Genomic DNA, 20739 nt, shown 5'->3' with positions numbered 1-20739 from the left:
GCAGCTGAGTACAGTGAAGGGAAGGGGAGAAGAAACCGTCCCTGAAGTGTGTATACGAGCTCAAGCAGCCTTCACAGCTCTGTCAATCCGCTGTGTGATAACGAGATGGCGGAGGATCACATTCTACATTTGTTCTCCCGCTCTATGAGGAGCAAAGTATTTTAATTGGAGTAACTCACACCAGATCGGCTCGGTGGCCAAAAGGCAAAGTGCGGCAGCCGTGGTGTCCCCCCCCCCCCCGACAGAATGAGTAACAGACCAAAAAATATGTTGTTCTTTCCGTGAGTTTTGTACTTTTTATTATAACGCACAAAGTGATGAAGTCTGACACATATTTCTTGGACAAATCAGACTCAGCAAATAAAGGTATGAGAATGAGAACAGCTGAGGAGCAGGAAGGAAAAATCTTGAGGGCCACACAGCTCATAAAAAGCTGAGCCTGAGTCCACTGTGCCATGATCAGAGTTGGCTGCGTAAAAGGCCCACAGGTCCAGCGCTGGTAATACTCTCCAGTGTTTCTGCTTTACGTACACACACACACATGCATGGATCTCTTCTTAGTTTACAGAGCAGCACTGCTGACTGACTCCCCGGCAACCTCTCCATTACATCTTTACACATTTCCCACAGTGACCGAGGCTTTCTCTGGCAGCGGACCAGCTGCAAACTCCGAGGAAGAGGGTCCATAAAGCTGCGGCGCAGGTCACAGCTCGTACCGGCTGCTTGGACCAAAGCAGACAAGAGAACAAACCTCCAGCGTCAACTGTTCCAGATGATGGAATTTCGGTGTAATTTGAATACAAAAGTGCGCTGTAAGGACTTTTTGGCTCACAGGCCCAGAGTATGATAAAAAAAAAGAAAAACGACAAGAGAGTTAGGCACAGCTGAACACAGCTGCAAGCAATGAGGTGTCTGGTGGGTTTCTGCCGAGCCAAGCTGACTGCCTCGCTTTTATGAGCTGGATGCAAACCGCATTTTATTCATTCGTATGGCTGTCAGCAGTTCGGTGTCATCAAGGTTAACACAGAATCCTACCTGAGCTAATCGTCACAGGACAAACGGGAAACGAGGGTCTGTTGCGATCACCGCAGCCTCGGCCAGGACGTGTGTCCACACCCAGCAAACATCCACAATTACAGCAGGAGGAATATCAGCTTTTTCCCATGACTCCACGCTCCATGACTCACATGGCGAGAAGAGGTCTTCCTTTCTGCACGCTGGAGTCCTCCCCACTGTACTTCGCTGAATGGAGGAACCTTGAACACTCCAGATGGTTTTTCAAAGTCGGCGCAGACCAATTACATAACAGATCGTTGGAGATCCCGCCAAGACATTATTGCACTATTGTTTCCCCGAATGATGTGTGTGTGTCGCTGAGAAATAAAGGTTGCTTACAAAGGACTTCTCATTTTCCTAATTCAGATTTTTCTGACATCCGAATCTGAACCTTACGCTGACCTTTACTGCGTCGCAGATTTTCTCCCTCTGTCTTCACCGCAGTGTATTTCTGACAGCAGGATACAAAAGGCGTAGTGTGTCGATTGTAATTTAAAAGTTGGCCCGTCTGAGGATATGTATTTTTTTTTCCCCACAACTTTTTATGACTTTGTTTTGTGGAGCTGAGGCCGTTGCAACACAATGTCAGGTAATTCAGCAGTGGCTCGCTTTCTCATTCTCGTTTCATCCAAAAAGAAAACGGTCGGTAATCCACAAGGAAATTAAAGTCTATTTTAACTCCACATTAATTAACTTCCTCCAGTGTTTCCCATTAATTACCTCGACTGTAGCCTCCTGCCACAGTTTTATAATGAACGGAAACAATATTTGCACTTCTCATAAAAACCAAAAAAAGATCTTGAACGTGGTGTTTTGTATTGTTGCTTCATTGAGGAGCTGCACGGCTTTGGAGGTTTGTTGAATTATTGATGGAAACAATATAATTAATCTGCTCGTCAAGTTAACCGGCGGTAGCCTGATCCATTCAAGTCTGTCCCACAATGGAAAGAATTATATTAATCTGCTCGTCAAGTCTTATTTCCTATCTCCATGTAGCTAACCCCTCCATCCACATGCCTGAAGCGCTTCAAAATAAAGTTGACTTCACATCACGAAGAGCCCATCTTGAGTCACAACACTAAGTTCCTGACTTATTGGATCAGATGATGACTTGAACCTGCCAAAGGTCGTGAGAACAGATCCAGCAAATAGACAGGATACGAATCAGTCACAGCCTAAGAGTTTCTCAGCTACACATTGGTGGTAGTTACAGGTTTGTAGTTGTTGTAGTTGCTTAATTTGTTACCATACAGTGGCTGAAAAATGGCTAAACCCCAATGAAACCACATTTAAATCCAGATCTTTATTTGGCACAAAATTTCTGCACAAAATTGCAGATCCAAAATGATCGATGCCAAACCCCTTAATATGTTTTTTATATCAAGATTTACACCTAATTCTCTGAGAAATCTGCAAAAAAGTTGCACAACGCCCTTTTTCACAGTGTTAAAGAAAGTGAAAAAAACATCCTGGATCCATCCCCTGATCCAAAGTCTAACGAGCTGTAACGTCATTCCACCAGGTTTTGTGGACCTCTTGGGGGTTAGTTCAAGTTAGTTTACACAAAAGACTTCAAAGTGGTGACTTGAATCTTCTTGATGCACTCAGACATTAACAGTTGTGAATGGGATCGTCTAATAACTACGAGTCACTGAGTGTTTCTGTCTGCGTCAACTCTCCAGGACAACTCTTGTGGTCTAATGTCAGTTTGTGCTCTCAGAGTTAAGGTCGACTGTATCTGCATCACTGACAGAAGAGACGCTAGAGGAGGAAGAGACAATGTAAACAACATAAAACAAATGGTCTTCCTGACTAGACTTTACGAGGCTGATGTTTAATATTCACGCCGTAGACGATGAAAGAAAATAACATGAGTTTGAAAACAATCTGTTGCATAGCCACCCGATTCCACTGAGTCAGGAAAACGACCCATAACCAGATCTTGGGTCAGTGTGCCAACACTTGCAGGCAAACAGAACTTGGCGTAACACCAGTTCTCTCTGCACCGCAGATACGATCTGATTCTCTGAGAAACACTGTCCTCATTTAAATCTTCGAGATTTCCTGCCTCTGAATGAATAGGGTGGTTTCCTCTCCATGATAATCCTCAATTAATATCATGTACTTGGGTTTCAGTGCAGTCTTTAGTGGTTTCACTGCTGTTTCCAATGTTTCAGCCATGCTAACAAAATAAATGTGGGTGAAATGCTGAGTTTGTTAAGTTTTTGGCATTGAAATTGTTGTCGCCCTCTCGAGTGACGGGTTGTTATGGAAGGTTTTATGAGGCCTGCAATTTGTTGGAATCAACCCATACTACAGACAGCTAACAAACATTATACTAGACCATAACTGCACGCATATTGCAGCCAATGGTTAGATCCTCAACTTTTTTCACAGCAGAGTGAAACTCTAACTGAACCGTGGTCAGAGGTACATTTTCTGTCGGTGTCCTACAAACAAGTCCAGCCTGCAGAGACAAAACCTGATAAAGGATATTTATCTGTGTCACACAGCTCCATTGTTGCCCCAAAACTATCCACATTATTCCGAACCCCATGATACTCCACATGAGTAATGGGCCCAACCGGCCGTTATTCATCACTGACACTGGGTCGTCAGGTCAGACTCCGATATCCCTCGGTAGAAGAAGGCAAAGGATTGTTTACATTATCCTGTTAGAGTGTGAAGTTTTACTTTCCTAGAAATCTCTCCGAAAAGTGACGACACTTACTGTATAGCGTAGCATTAGCACACACGTGCAGGATGACATTTGTTAGCAACATGTGTACATGAGTTACACAATGCACATGGGTGTTGTGGTTCATTTTGAGTCAATGCTGCAGCCATCCTGCTGGTGTATAATAATTCACACCTTCAGTAAAGAATCAATGGGCCTGGGCTGAGTGCCAGAGACAAGGTAAGGAAGTTCAAAAGGTATCGAGGGACAGACTGATGCATTGTTGGTGTAACCCAGGTTATTTTCTCTAGTGTACACAGTTACAGAGGTTCATTGAATGCATCACCTGAAGCTGGGGGTAGTTTACATAGCTTACAGAGGTCCCTTGAATGCATCACCTGCAAAATGGCGGCAGGTGCAGTTTGTTCTGAAGAATAAGGTGAGATATAAAAATAAGATCACAGAGTTTGTGTAAGAGTTGAAGTGGAGAGGAAACTAACCTCTGTCTCCTGTCGTAAAATAACAACCTCCGACCAGCATGTGCATTCATTTTGAGAAAAGGACATACAGCTGTTTGTATGATGCAAAGCGATGAGGTCATGTCATCTTCTTGTTGCTGTAATTTGACAACATTATAATTTAGTTTTAGTACCGTTCCCTAACCCTGCCGTAAATCATCTGAACTCGCTGGTGGTCCGACCCAAGGAACCAGCAATATTAAAATGAAACCATCTCACAACCAGTTAAAAACTTCTTGAAGTATGTTTTAATGGTTTCAGCCAATCCTTATGGTGTGGGTTGTAATTCAATTTATTTAATTCTACATTTAAGTTGTTCATTAGGTCAAAATGAACGGTCAAAGAAAATATGCATCAAGAAAATGTGCAAAGACAAACAAAGATTGAACAGAATGTTTTGCAAATATAGGCTTTTTTTCACACTATCTCCATAAATCAGTAAAAAAGAAATCAAACAAACCCAGTCCGCTCCAGAGTACTATGCTCTTTGCCTACTATACGGAGTTGTGGCTGCGGTCCACTTGAGATGTGTAATTAGTGAGAGCAGGAGAGCAGACTTTGGGAAAGGCCAAGGATAAAATGCACAAGGCCACGGAGAAAAAACACTGCTAACCATCACTCCCTCTGTCAGGATCCTGGCACAGCGGCATGCGGCAAGAAGTCAAATAATGCAGACGACCAATCCTGAGCGGGACCCGCGATCACAGGTCTAACCCACATTCGTACGCTGTCCTACTTTTTTGGGAGCGCTGCTCTCTCCGGAGAGGGAATGACATAACATTCAGTCGGAGGGAGAATTTACAACACGAGCTTCACCCAGTAAACTTCTGCTTTCCTCACTTTCACTGTGGAGGCCCTGCGATACTGGTGATGTAACATCCCAGCTATTCAAACCTTTAGTATTTCAGCCCACGTGGGAGTCGGAACACAGGTGCGCGCCTTGATGCCTGCGTTATGTTCGGCCGCTTTCCAAACAAGAGCTCAAACATCCATGTTTGGCGGGATCCTCTAAACATTGCAATTTCACAGACTGCCGTCCATAAAGGCAGCTCAGAGGGCCAGGGGTGTACGATTGATTTACCGATCCTCCATATGCACAACTTCACTCCGTCATTTCCTCTCTGATTTATGTGTGACAACATTTTTTAAAGGACAAAAGCAGAACGGACACAAAAACACAGAATATAAACTTTGACCCATTTGGGACAGAGCCAGTCCGCTACTTTCTTTTTAGGATTTGCAAAAACACACGAACTTGTTTCAGAACGTGTGAGGCCTACCTTTCGTCCATCTTGGCCAGGCGTTCCAGGGGGACCCATGACACCATACTCTCCCTGAAATGACAAATTAGGTCACATTTCAATGCACCAACATATTTTACATGATTGTGTCAAATAGAAAAGTCTTTGTTTTTGAAAAGGAAAGGTGATAAGATGCGTACCTTTTCTCCTTTTGGGGCTTGACCAGGAGACAGTCCGTGATCTCCTTTTTGTCCCTGCAACATAAGAACAGAGAACATTTTCCTTTTTTTTTACAGAGACACAAATAGAAACAAGATATTTCCTTGTCCGCGCCAGCGTTCTCTGCATATTTTCTGCATTGCCGCAGCCCCTTCCAGAGGAGCCTGCAGTTTGCATTTACACCATCAAAGAGTTATGACTTCAACCTACTTCTCGGTTGAGTGCGGCGGGTTTGTATTTACACAAACGTGCGCTCCATTTATGCCCTCCTGTTACTCGGTTTACACCAATGCAGCGAGAAGTGATTGGGGTGGGAGTGGACCCGAACATTCTTCTGCCTTTTCGGGCAGTGGGAGTCTTGTTATTGAATTCAGGGTCAGCATTTGATGTTCACTCATAGAAGAGCTGCCTGGTAATGTCTCTCTCATGTTTAGTCTCTCATGTCATAAGTAGGACTAGACGAGAATTTTTAAGCGCTGTTTTTGATATGCAAAAACAGCCGGAATCAGTCGATTTGAAATGCTCTGATTTAATTTATTAAACTACTTTGCGTGTGGAAATGAATCCTGCACTGTGACTGTCTTTGGTAAAATCTTCCAGTTGTATTCCCAAACCTCTTTCGCAAAAAGGCAACAGCACATTAGCAGGTCAGTCTTAGGTGGGAAAGACGCACACTGTTTTAAAGGAGACATATTCTGCTCATACTCAGATTCATAATTGTAATGTGGGTTATTACTTGAAAAGGTTCACACGCTCTAATGTTCAGATAAACTCATCACTTTCCTCACTGTCCATCGCTGCAGCTCCTCTTTTCAGCCTCTGTCTGAAACACTTGGTTTTAGCTGCTGTCTCTTTAATGCCCCAGTCTGCTGTGATTGGCCAGCTGGCCCACTCCGTTGTGATTGGTCAACTGTTTCCAGCGCGTATAGGAAATGTCGGCCTCCGCCTTCCCTTCACCTGGCTTTGTTAGCGGGTGCGTCAGACTTGCTGTGCATTATACAAATATAGGGCATTATGGCATCACCATTATGGTCATTTAAGGAGCTTCTGTGTTTATTGTGGAGATGAGGAATGTCCCTTTCCTTCTAACTTTGGGCTTTTTAACTTTGCAGAACTTGTACATGCATAAAAAACTGTACAACACACTAGAGGATTTGACTTGACTGAGACGAAATGTCCCATCAGCAGTATTTTGGCTCATTTAAACCTGCATGTTAGCGTCAACCACAACTTGGCAGGGATCGGTCTGTGGGAACTTTCTCCAGACTGATTTTCTCTACAGTCTCCAGCCAAGAGCAGCATACATACATGAACACTTTGTTTCTAAAGGTTTTCACCTTAACTAGACTTTAATCTCAAAGTGGAGCTAAATTAGGTATTTTTCTCTGAAAGCACTTCTACCTTCCACAGATTATACACATATTCCATGGCCTCATTCATTTTATTTTCAAGACTAATGTTAGGCTACTTACAGTAAGAAGTGATTGATAAGTTTCTTGTCTCAATTTATCTCCATTAAATCAGAATTCAGCGAACACAGAGACTGTTTTCATGCAGCTGGTTCGTTTTTCTTAAAGCAGAGAACTGAGTCAGACCAGACTGTCTGCTGTGTGGGGTTTGTGCGTAAACGAGTCAAACTGAGCCAGGCCAGGTTTGGTTATGCTTCAGCCGACACATGTATGATATAAGAGCTTTGGTTTTCTTCTCTGGTTAAACCAGGCCAAAGCATGGTATCAATTATATTTTTTTGAAGCTTGAAGGCTGTGGAAAATGCAGAATTTCCATGCATCTGATAGAATTGGGTACAGGCATGAAATACCAGCAATCTTCTGTTTGATTCTAGCAAAGTCGAACATGCAGCCTCCTTTGTGATGTCAGGCTGACATATTATGGAGCTGACCAACCCTCTGTGTTGACAGTTCAAACCAGCTGGAACGCAGACTGATGTCAAGTACTTGCAAATTAGTCACACAGACATAAAACTGCTGTTTTCTGCTAAATGGACACAAATGGCTTCGTGAGAGCGTGAAAATGTGCAAACTACGAGACAGAAAATCACAAACAATCGCTGGAGGAGCGAGAGAAACCACAAAAGATTGTCGCTCTTCCAATTCTGCATTATTGTTTGAATAGCCTTGTTAAAGAAATGTTACATCTATGTCAATGTATTACGTATTTCCTCTTAGTATAGGAAGTGATGGAATTGTTTAAGAGCACAGTTCATTGTTCATTGTGATGAAGATACTCGATACTCAGTGACTGAATTACATTGGAGGTAAAGATAAAGGTAGTTGGTCAGTCAGTCGTGTGGTTGGTTTGTCAGCAGGATTTCGTAAAAACTACTGATACATAAGATATACACTCAACAAGCACTTTATTAGGAACACTGCACTTATAGGGGGAAGGTGTTAGGGGCTCCCTTTGCTCTCAAAACTGCCTCCACTCATTGGGGCATAGATTCCACAGGATGTAGAAGACATCCCCTCGAGATTCTCATTGCACATTGTCGACAGATTTGTCGGCTGCACAGTCACGCTGCGAGTCTCCTGCTCTACCACATCCCAAAAGTGTTCTATTGTTTTCAAACCTGGTGACCGTGGAGACCATTGAAGCACAATGAACTCATCGCCAGGCTCATAAAACCACTCTGAGGGGACTTTTTGCTGTGTGTCACGGCGCATTATCCTGCTGAGAGTTGCCATTAGCGCATGGTAAATTGTGTCCATAAAGGGATGCTCTTGGTCAGCAACAGTACCCAGATAGGCTGCAGCATTCAAATGATGATTCATTGATTAAGGGTGCCAAGAGAAAAAATTCCCACACCACCACCACTAGCCTGGACTGCTGACACATGGGCCCATGGGGTGATTCTGTTGAAACCAAACTCTGATGCTACCATCTGTGCTTCTCGACAGAAATAATGATTCATTAGACAAGGCTACGTTTCTTTTTCCCAGCTTGAACTGTCCAGTCTCTGTGGTTCCACCGCAGCCTCAGATTTCTGTTGTTTGCTGACAAGACTGGAACCTGATGTGGTCTTCTGGAGGAGTAGCTCGTCTGTCTCAGGTTTTGACATGCTGTCCATTCTATGCCACAGTTATCTGATTAACCTGTCAGCCTGTCCATTCTCCACTAGCCTTTGTCATCGAGGAGGCATTTCCGTCCTCACTGGATCTATCTTTGTGTCTCTCAACATTCTGAGTAAACTGTTGGAGTTTAGAGTTTCAGAAATACTCAAACCAGCTTGTCTGGCACCAACAATAATTCACGTACATTCTGATGTTTAATGTGAACATTAACTGAAGTTTCTGACCTGAATCTGCATGATTTTATTCTTTGCACCTCTACCACATGATGGGCTGGGTAGATAATTGCATGAAGAAACAGATGTACACATGTTCCTGATAAAAGGGGTTGGTGTCAGGATTTCTCTAAATATGAATTGATTGTTACCTCTGCCAAAGAGTTTATGTTTTACTCCTATCTGTTTGTTTGTTTTGCCGGTTGCTTGATTGGTTGATAGGTTGGTCGGTCGGTCAGTCGGGTGGTTGGTTGGTTTGTCAGCTGGATTACGTAAAACTACTTAATGCAATTCCACAAAACTTGGTGGGAAATGGGCCAAGAGAGGACTTTTAAAATGTTGGCACAGAACCAGACAAAGGGGCTGATGCAGGAATTTTGTATCTCTATCACTTTCTCTAACATGAGGGGTCCATTGGACTTGATTAGTCCTAGATGACTTCTGAGATGACTTCTTTGAGGACTTAGATTAATTTATGTGTTCTAGTGTTAGTCAAACAATTCAAAAGGAAACAGTATATTCAATATAAGTTGTAAGTTTGGTTGAGGGATTTAGGATCAAGATGAGTTACTTTTACTCTTTGGCTTACAAATTTAATAACTTTTTATAGGATCCACTTAATGTGCTGCACAGTACAGGTGTTATGTTCCTTATTTAAAATTTGAGATAACATTGTTGATGCATCAATGCTGTACCTTCACTCCTGGAGAGCCAGGACGACCAGGGTTTCCATGTGGGCCGGGAGGACCCTGGAAACAGAGAGACACACATAATTAGGGAAGACAGAGAAGGGTGGTCATCAGGGTCAATGAGCAGGTTTCCATTTCAGCAGCTAAGGGGGGGGGGGTTAGTGTTATGTATGAGGTATTCACAGATGTAAGCACATATTGTTCCTTTTCCACTGCCTGTGTTATGGGACAGGTCAGCAGTGCCCCAGTATCCCCCTGTGTTTGTGTATAGATGCTCTGTGAGACGCACTGTGTCTCTCGCCTGTCTTCCTGCATGTCCAAGTTGTGACATATGGATGTGATTTTCCTCATCCCCACACTTTTCCACTGTTTTCTAGGTCCACACAAAGTTAAGGCCACCATTCCTCAGATGCTTCATGCCAGAGACAAGGTCATCTGTGGTATACGTTAAATGTGCTTAGATGTAAACCATGAGGCCATCAGTGCCAATAGTTTTATCTAAATGGATCATCTCCTGCCAGGTGGGTAAGATGTACAGAGCAGAGGGTGAGGAGACATATTTTTTTTTATCTGGCTGAAAGGACTACAAATTAAAGCAAGCTGCATAGAGGGATTGTTTGGAAGAATAAAGCCGCAACTTCCTGAGGCATTCAGCAGAATAGTCCTCCATTTAACTGCACACTTGAGTGGAGTGGGGTAGAACTGCTGAGCATGGAAAATCTTCCCCCAGCAAAATCCAGAACGCAATGAAACATGTTCATATGTCTCGAACAGGAAGCTACTGTATCTCTAGCCCATTCTTCGAGTTATTCAGAATTTCCATGGAGCTGGAGGTGAAAGTGAGGGATAGGATTACTCTGAGTCAAACAGACGTTGGAGGCCAAGAGGTGTAAGTGTATGGCTGGGTGATCCAGCCGGTCTCTGTCTGTTACTTATCTGTGCTCTATTATCAGACTGTGGAGAGGGAGTCGAGCCTGGGCCCACCCCTCTTCCCTCAAACTGGCCAGACCTCTTCCCCCTCGCAGGCGCTTGCCGTTGGACATATGGAGACACTTACCAGAAGCTCATCTACAGATTTCCTCCTCCTCCTCTATTCAGAGCATCCCCCCCTTTCCCCTTGCTCGATATTAAAACGTATGGAAGTCATTATCTCCAGATAGGAAGCATGGGCAAGAGGAGCTGAGAGAAATTGGGAGGTCAGGGCAGAATATTACAAATTGCATTCTCGCAGTCCAGAAGATGCCGATGACTCGGTGGGCGGATGTTATCCCGGTGGATAAACGGAAGAATGAGTCACTTTGTTCATTTATCTTCACGTGGGTGATAAGTGGAATAAACATCCCCTTTGCTTAATTATTGAAAAGCAAGAGACCATTTAGATTCCACCGAGGAGTAAACACCAACATCCACAGGAGCAGCACTCTAAACCCAGTTCCGCAGCATATACACAAACACAGCTGAGGCCTGCAGATGAAGGGCACCTGTATGCCAAAGCTGTGACCAGGTTTTACGATGTGAGTCGATGGCTTTTACAGGAGTCACACATGCAGTGCTACTGTTTTATAGATCATTAACCCAGAACAGACCTGCTAACACCCTCTCTGGACTGCACGGGTGGAAACACTGGGTCTTTAGCCTGGTGATTATTCAATATAATACATGCTCGGATAATAGTATTCCTGACTGACTGTTATTTCAATTGGCAAGAATTTTGGTGCAAAGTAAGTGTTGATTGCTTCTGATCATTGACCTGATTGAGACATAGAGCAGCCAGTAGCATGACAGGGGTGCAGCTAGCCAAACCACTGGAATGCTCATATTTAAAAAAGTGCCGACTTTGCCATATAAATGACTTGAATGATTAAGTTATTATGGGAACTGGAACCTTCGCCGAGGATTGAACGATTTGTTTTGTTTGTTCGTCAACAGAATTACGCAAAAACTATCAAATAGATTTCCATGAAACCTGGTGAAAGGATGGGGAAAATAAATAGCAACAATCCTACATGGCCTCAAAATGTAAATTCTGAATTCAAATGACCCATTTATGGATCATTCATGGATCACATTTAGGGGACTAATATCTATGAGTGTGTGGATCGAAATAAAAATTAGATTCTAGTCTGATTAATTGACAGATTGTTTCAGTGCTGAAAACTGTGCAGTAGAAGTGCTGTTTTATTTCATACATCTGTTCAAGTAGTGTTGCTGCAGCAGGAAATATAATCACATAGCCTTTTTTTGAGGTAGTAACTGGTAGGTGGGCTTAAAATATACTGATATATACAGAAATACTTCCATCTAGTAAGTATTGATTAAATTACAGTTTTTACAATACATGCAAACTCAAAAGCATGGGAAATTGTTAGAATACTGGTCTGCATATGCTTGGTGTCAGTGGAAGAATTCCTTGGTGATGAACTCCGATGAACTCTGTGTCACTGGCATCTGTGAAAACTCTGCCACCAGACTTCAACTCTCCCGATGTGCTCCCTGTTAGCTCAAGTGCAATAGTGGAAAGTGTCTGTGTAACTAATAATAACGGAGAAAATGCTAATCAAGCTTCCGAGTGTCTGCTCATCGATCCGTACACATGTGATATATTTCGGAAGAGTCTGAATGTGACAACATCCATAAATCAATTCTGTTTTCCGCACCAATCAACCGGTGGCAAATTCAGAGCTGAGTCTCCGTCGTCATACAGTGTCGACCATTCCTTCAGTGATTATGCAAATGTTTTAAATTTTACAGAAACCCGGCATATAGTGACTTGCACGCTGGTGGGTCTGTTCCTCTGCACAAAGCCCTCTTTGATCCACTCTCAAGCTTTCCCTTCGGGGCCGGGTGAACTCCGGCACTCTGCCGGGCTTATGGCAGTTTCGAGGAACGTTGACGCTCTCACATATCACAGATGCCGCTCAGTCGCAGCAGCGGCGGGGGCGATGAGGCTGTCGGCTCAGTCAGACATGACACCTCGCCATCACAGAGGTAAATCCCTAAAGGTGCCGGCACATTCCAGCTGCTGTAGAGAATTTATGATGAGTAAGCTTGCCCAAGTTTTTCCCCAGAAAGACCACACAGTTCCTGCAACAGCAAATGTTTCACATCAGATCTCTCTCCCCTGCGACTTCTTCCACATCTGGATTGAAAGAGAAACATGAAGGAGCTTCCCATGATTGGAGTTTCTCTCCGCAAGTCAGAAAATGCTGAGGACAATAAATTCATCACACGTGTCCTAAATTTCTCGACGCCTGTTCAACTTAGTAAAACAATAGGAGGCTGTTGTCTTGAAGTCACACACACACAAACAACATTACACTTTTGTTACTCTTCAGTGTGCATGATCCTCAGCCACCAGCAGTGTTGAGGAACAGCAGGGAAACATAAACAACAGAGTGTAATGACTGTTTGAGCAGCTAAATGAGGGGAGTTACCGTTCATTAACTCCTATGTTGTAAAAATAAAAATCTTCTACTGTGGGTTGTGCAGGTTTTTCCCTGATCGGATCCACTTGAGAGTCGTGTGTGGATTCGAGGTGTTTCTTCATCATTTGAACTATTGAGGAAAAAATTCTGACAGTTCAAGAAAACAATCAGTAAGAACCTGAACTGCACCCTTAGGTTTTAGGTCGACGTGGCCTGCGGTTGGGTCTCAAGAGCTTGATGATGAATGAACTCTATAGAGGTTGGTGCGCTACTGGATAGAGCTGCTGAGCTCCAGACAGGGTCTTAAATGCCTTTAATAAGATGGGGACAAAGCCCTCTTTCTTCCTTGTTTAAAGAGATTGGGTTCCCACAGCCCACCCCCTCTGAGGCCCGACCGCAGTCTCACGGGCTGTGGCAGGTAGCTCACACACACACACACACACACACACACACACACACGAGTGCTCTGCAGGAGGACTTCAACAGGAACTTTGCAACCAACATTGCTATCTCTCCATTTTTTCCAAGTTTGCAATCTCAGGAGAAATACGACTTCTGCTCCATTCATTTTCATAGAGGGGCCGATTAAAAGGGCACAGACATCCATCAGTAACGGGGCAGTAGAAAGAAACCATAATAACAAACTGTCGCTTGGGACAAATCATGTCCCCCCTTCTTAAATTTCTTCTGAAAACATGAGCTTGAAATAACATCTGCTCTCACTCCTTGGTTCCATCAGGAGCTCACAGTCGTAGACGGATGCTGAGCTCCAGAGTGAGAGAGAAGGCTCCAGAACTGCGTTCAACACACTAGAGGCATTCACTTGTGTTAGCATAGGACGTTTGCCTAATTTAAGCACCGCCGCTGTTCTCCTATATATAAATGCAGCTTATATAAACGCTTGCGCAACCTTTTTTCATGTCCGAGTAATTCCTACCGTATGTGTTCGATTAATTTCAAATTGGCAACCTGCAGGTTTGTAGCTTATGGTTGTTTGGTCTCCAGCTTTACAGATGGACTTTGGCAGCGGAGGAGCACAGCTTGATCAAACCCTGAGCCAAAGCAAACTAACGTCTGGATGAATAATGTTCCCTGATCCAAAGATGTCACTGAGTGCTTGATCGTGAATGCTCAAAGCTCGTCCCTGTCAGCGCACTCATAGCGGTGTGATCGTACGATAATGCGGGATCAGACATGATTATGGCATCATTCAGGTTTTGGAGGGGTATAGAGAGAAATCGTGGAAACTATAGAAAGAGGGAACTAAAGTAAAGGTAAATGGAAACTTGTCTCACCCTTGGGCCCCTGTTCCCTTGCTTTCCTGGCAACCCTGGAAGTCCTTGAAGGCCCTGAAAAGGAAAAAGATAAAGATGTCAGGGACAGAGTGAAGTCAATCCATAAACAGCGAGGATGAAGACGAGTTTCTGCCTTTTGTTGTGTCATTTCAAAGAAATCTTCAATAGACAGGACAGTTCAGAATGAAGAAAGAGCAGATAAAAGACCCTCAAGGTAGATATTAAATCAGTAACTACATCTTAAGCTTCTCTGCAACTTTAAGCCAACTTCCATCACCAAGCACTCGGCCAGTGAGACGCTGGCAAACATGAAAATGTCTCGTTAGAGGCCGGAGCAGCCCTGTTTTTCTGCAGCCAATATTATTTCCGTGCAAAACCACCACAGTGCACGGACTGTAAGTCTGATTCTTTGCACTGGCAGCGTGTTCTACACTGGCCCAGGCACAGCCAATCACATTAAATATGGACATCAGCTAGCTTTAAAACAATTTCATACTTGGATTAGCAAAGCTCTGAGAGGTCAAATCTAATGAGGGTCAATCTGAGGGACCTGGATTTGCCCGAGACGTCGGATTGTTACTTCCTTTCCCATGGCCCAGGACATTTAAAGAAAGAGGGAAAGGAGAATGTGCCTGATAAACTGGGCTTCTGTACTAATGTCAGATGAATAGATCAATTCCGTCTGACTTGGACGAGATCAATATGAAACTCTCTCAGCCAGCCTACACTTTGAAAAGCCAAAAGGAATATCAGCAACATTAAGGCTCACACCATTGCATCTTGGGAAATATCATCTCAGTGGGCCGATCTAAAAGCGGGTGATCAGACCCAAGACGCATAGAGAACACATGGAGATGGAATTGATCAGTAAATAAAGATGGATGACATTAGAGCTCTGCAAAAATGAAGCCAAATCATCTTAATCTCCCTCTAGTGGCTGGCTGCAGTATAGGTCACAAACCCCTCCTCCTTCAAGTATAAGGCCAAAGAACATGTTAAATACATTTTGCTCAAAAAAGCGTTTCCATTCAGCGGTGTGTAGAAATGTGTACACAAATGTGTCCTGGGCCACATTGAAGTGCCGTCTCCTTAACTGACGTCCTTAAATACAAAATGCATTAATCAACAGTGTTCTCTCTTTTCATTTGCAACCGATCAGACACGACAAATGTGTTTCTGCACCCAACCAGTCAAAAAACAACAACAAATTTAGTCTCTACAAACAGAAAACTACATGTTTAGACCGGAGGAAGTGAGATCTGATCCCATCACTCGAGACACATTCCAATGCCGAGTGTAAACTGACGTACTTAGAGCTGTCCACTTGTGACTGGATCAGCCTAAATCCATGTCAATACCAGGTGTGAACAGAACCTATGACTCTGAGGTTAGTCTACACACCTGATTCGCTGTGTAAGCTGCAGCCGCTGTTGGAGTGAGAGCCAAGACTTGGCTAGATCTCACATCTGACATCTTTATAGAATTTATACGGTTTATAAACTTTTCATGATATGCAACTCTGGCTCCAAGTCATTATTTTGTCACAGCTGTTCAAGTGTGATAGAAGCAAATAGGGATAGATTGGCGTTAATTACTTCTGTCTGATGCAACCGGTCTGATTGGCTTCAGGGGCATTCAGAGCTGTGGTTTCTAATCACTGCCAACACAGGAAAGCTTAACTTAAAAAATATTTAAGTTAAGTTAAAGTATTGTTCAACGCTGATCTAATACAAGGCAGAGACATCCCTTTAACAAAAGAGAGCTAGAAGAACGGTGCCTAGAAGGAGCACATAGTCCGCTGCAAATACTGCTTTATAAATGTCAAAATAGAATACTAGGACGACGCTCAGTGCCAAAGCTTTGTCCTGAACTCAGAAAGGTCAGCCTTCCCCTGCAGTCTTACGATGATCTAATTAAAATGATGAATGAATATCTCTTCACTAGTATCTTTTCATTTCTAACACGTTGTCACTGGACTCTACTATACGTGGTGTGCACGTTGAGTAGATTTCATGCTTTTATTTTTATGTTTTTACAGACATTAAAAATGTCAGACCTATCCTGAGAGCCAATAAAATGTTATATCCCATGTCACGGCTCTGTCACATGCTGACAACTCAACAATGTTAAAGAAAAGAAAAGGAAATAGAGCCAAGGCAAAGCATATAAAGCATAAAATAAAAGTGGGCCTAAAATTGAACCCTGAGGGATACCACAGCTGCAGACACTTTTTTTTTTTTTACCTTTGACCTTGCTTTTAAAGTATCCCTTCTCTAAGCAGTCAAATACAAGTCCTCTCAGAAGAATCTGACACCTCACCGCCAGCCCCTGCACTCAGACAACCACTAAACGGCAAAGGGCAGCTTCAAACCTCACTGTTTCTACCTCTGCTGCTGCAAAAAAAAAGAAGCACGTTAGTCAGCACCAATTTGAAATGGATAGAAAATCTTTAACACCGCATAAAAAGCATTTGAAGCTAGTCGGAAAAACTAATTGAAGAAAGGGAATGAAACAAATTGAAGATCTCCGTCAGTATCACGGACAACACTTCCATTGTCGAATCAGACAACACTCTAGAAATGCAAATGCCTGCCAACAGATTCACAAAACCACACAAACAAGAGACACATCAGCAGCGAATGGAAACATCAGAGAGTGGCAAACCAACTTGAGCTGTTGAGCTGCTATATCATTGTGATCTAAAGATGTAAAATGATGAATTAAAACATGCCTCTGTTACTTCATAAGGAATTAATTCGTAAGATAAGCACATAAACACTTTAATGTAAACATGTCATGAGATGAATAACAATTCTGCAGTGCCTGTACAAATATGCACTGATTGTGGGTGTGATCAATGTGCTTTGGTTCATGCAAGGGTTTCTGGGGCATGTTTGTGTTGTGTTTATTCAGCGCGCACGCACTCACCGGTGGTCCTGGTTCTCCCTTTAGTCCAGGTGCTCCAGCCAGCAGCGAGTAGTGGGTCGGTTCCTGGTCGAATGTTTGGAAGCCATCTGTTGCAGCTGGAGTCACTAGAATAAGCGAGGTGGGTTTGACATCATGCACATCGGTCACCTTTGGCTCAGGTTCCTTTGGAGCTACTGTGCTCAACTGGGTTTTATGGGGAAGGTAGGCGGTTGAAGGAGAACCCTGTGTGGAAGCAGGGATGGTCTGGAGGTCTGGCTTCATCTCTGAAGGTCTAGTAGAGGCAGGTAAATCCATACTATCCCCATTGGCAGTAGTATCTCTTTGCTCTGTGTTCTTTCCGGCGTGTGAAGTTGGGTTCGGGGGTGTCACGTTGATCCTAAGTGATGTAGTAACCGTTTGAGTTGGAAATTTGAACGGGCTTTCCAACCCTGGATGAAGCGGTGGAGAAACAGACACAGCACCAGGTTTTGGAAACACAGATGTTGGATTTTGCGTCATCGACCGGTCAGTCGGGACAAGAATTGTAGTCCTGGTGTTTTCCGCCGTCAAAGCCAGAGTCGGCCTCTGGCCCTCTGTGGAAAGCTCTGTCAGTGACAGCGGAGTTATACGAGTGACAGTAATGTTTGGGTCTGTGGAAAAAAGAGGTAGAAGGGGTGGAAGTACGGGCCGATAGGTGTCGGCTTCTCTGCAATGTTTCTTAATGTAATCACAATAGTTATGAGCTGCCTTAGCAGATGGATAAATGTCAAACTGACATATGGCACCTTCAAATGGCACCGAGTTGTGGTTCATTTTGCCCAGCAGGAAAGAGCCCTCTGGATCCAGGGCCTCCTCCTTTTTAGAAGGCAAATCAGCATGTACACTTTGCTTTCCACAAGAAGTGTATAGAAACACCTCATGGCCTTGGACGTCCAGGGCCAGACTGTGCCAGCGGCCATCGTGGACATCATAGTCGAAACTCACAGAGCTCCTCTGCCCCACGTGGACCACAACCTTCCCCGGCACGAACTGCAACGCGAGCTGCACTTTCCGTTTTTTGGACAGAACTGAGAAAAGAAAAGCGCTGTTGACGCGATGGACAGACAAGCTGAGGATCAGGGAGAGATTGGCGGAGCTGTAGTTTGCAGGGATAACGGTGCGCAGAGGCACCTGAATCCGCGCCCTCGGGGTGAGGATGATTCCAGACTTGAAGGGGATGATGCCATTAGGGATGGTTCTCGTGCCTGAAGATGGTGACCCGCCTGGCCTTCGCTCAGAGAGCCCGAGCTGCTGCAGAACATCCACATCTTCAGAGAGACAAGAGAAGGAAGTCAGTGACTCGTAGCTTTATACACTTTAAGTATCTAGAGATACCAAACAAGAACCACATGTTCTTTACGATACGATCCTGATTTCAAAGCTTATAAAACAAAGTGATGGGTACATGGCTTTCTTCTTTCAGGATCCTCCAGTAATGGCACAGACTACAAAAAGGAAAAGTATGACAATATATAAATGTCCAAAGAATAAACTATGCACTTAATAATGTTCTATATTTAAGGAGATACCATATTAATTCATGTGAGGTCCCTATTCACAGTCTCCCACTCCAAAGCACAAAGAAACGTGCAGCAGTATAAGTGCTAATTAGATATGTTGTGATGTCAAGCAGGGAGTTCACAGGTTTAAAGTGAGACTAATGGAAATGCTGCAGCAGAAGCAATTTACAAAATAAAGGGCGCATAACATCTTCAACAGGGCCATACATCAGCATCCAGTTTTTGAGATTGCAGCAATTTATGTAATCATTGCATCAGTCTGAATTAGAACAATCTCAGGGAGACGGAGAGAAGAGGACAGTGTGTGGGGGGGTTAAGAGGTGTATTAGTGCAGAGACAGAAAAGAAATCCTCACTATCTCTGGAAACGTACGCTGATTAAAGCCGATCGCTCTGACACGGGGGCGCAAGCTCGTGGAAACGTACTGCTGTGTTTTCTGCACGCTTTAGTTACCACTTGCATCTCATGGGAGGGAAATCCAGGTAATTTCTTTTTATAAATTGAGGTGTTGTGTGTGTACTTAAGACTGTTTCTGATTAGATCTGCAGTTTTATTGAGTTTAATTAAATCCATGTTTAACGGTAGCAAGAAACAGCCTTTGAAGAGGCGATCCTGAGCAACTAGTGACCCACTGCAGCACATATTGTAAAAGGATAACACAAAAAATTACTTATCTATTGTGTATCTGTTATTGAATTCATATTATTTGATATTCCACAAGAAATAAAGCTAAAATAATCAGAAATAACTCTGATGTATTTACTGACCTCCAGACCCAACCTAACGGACCTAAAGTTAGAGCCACTGAAACAACACATGCTCATTTAAATCTGGACATCACGTTCACACACATAACAATCCGTGATTTTATAAAGTCCAGTTATCTTACAATTGTCTATTGTTTGGCACAAGTCATCAGTCCTGTCAAACACAGGCTTTTTGTTTAGTTTACCAAGGTTGGAAAATAAAGAGTCGATCAACCCCCACAGCCAATCAGCATATCCTGAATCCAGTATGTAATTCCCCCCAGTACGTGCGATGCAGAAACTAAAGGCTTATATATGGAATCTCACATATCCCTCCTTTTCCAGACTAATGCAAACCAAATGTGGGCAACTCTGAAATAAACTGTTAAATTATGAATTATGGCTCAGCAGAGGAAACACAAATATAGACACGTTGTGTGTTTGGAAGGGAAACCCCCCACTCAGTGTGTGCAGGCAGTGGGAGGCCAGAGAGAAAAACGACATAAAACACAAACTGAAAGAACAAAGACTTTCTTCAGTTTCTACAGCACAGATTTGAAATCTTAAAACGGTGTAAAGACAGCTAGGGTATCCCTTTACTTTGTGATTTGGGAAATATCTTCACAGCTTTCCCTGCTTCCTGAAATCTAAGAGGATAGGCAGGTCACCTATGGCTTTTTGTGACTTCCTGAAGAACAGGAACAAATAGAAAGCGGCGTATTATAGAACATCCTAGAGACAAAACTCTGCCAAAGAGCAAACAACACAGCGCCATTCCCAGACAAATGCATCCCCACTATTAGTATTCAGTCAATGCACACTGAAGATTTCCTGCGGCTGCTTCAGTCTTCTAATGGAGACAATGAGTGGTAATTGATCGACAATTAACATAAATCACAAACTGTGCTTCAAGAACTCTGCATCCAGAGACGTTTTGGAGTTTGGGGTATTTTGTTGGCCACTGACTCAACAGGTTATTGGAGGGTGTCACGGTGGTGCAGTGGTGGTGCACCGTCACCTCACAGCAAGAAGACTCTGGGATCGAATCTGAAATCCTTTCTGTGTGGGGGGAGAATTTGTGGAGAATTTTGAGCATGAATGGTTGT

At 43.5% G+C, this 20739-nt stretch overlaps 1 protein-coding gene across 2 annotated transcripts in view; it reads right to left on the bottom strand.

The window, feature by feature from the left end:
* The window catches only part of col27a1b (collagen, type XXVII, alpha 1b), a 62094-nt gene that overhangs the window by 37001 nt on the left and 4354 nt on the right, over positions 1-20739 (bottom strand). For both annotated transcript variants that reach the window (XM_047341325.1, XM_047341324.1), the window contains exons 3-7: positions 17350-18635; positions 14422-14475; positions 9708-9761; positions 5693-5746; positions 5532-5585 (exon numbers count right to left, since the gene is read on the bottom strand). In XM_047341325.1, coding sequence (XP_047197281.1) covers positions 5532-5585; positions 5693-5746; positions 9708-9761; positions 14422-14475; positions 17350-18635 — 1502 coding nt within the window. The remainder of the gene's footprint in view (positions 1-5531; positions 5586-5692; positions 5747-9707; positions 9762-14421; positions 14476-17349; positions 18636-20739) is intronic.

This window comes from Hippoglossus stenolepis, chromosome 9, assembly GCF_022539355.2.
Source record: "Hippoglossus stenolepis isolate QCI-W04-F060 chromosome 9, HSTE1.2, whole genome shotgun sequence".
Taxonomy (NCBI): Eukaryota; Metazoa; Chordata; class Actinopteri; order Pleuronectiformes; family Pleuronectidae; genus Hippoglossus; species Hippoglossus stenolepis.
This window is presented reverse-complemented; position numbering and strand designations above follow the sequence as displayed.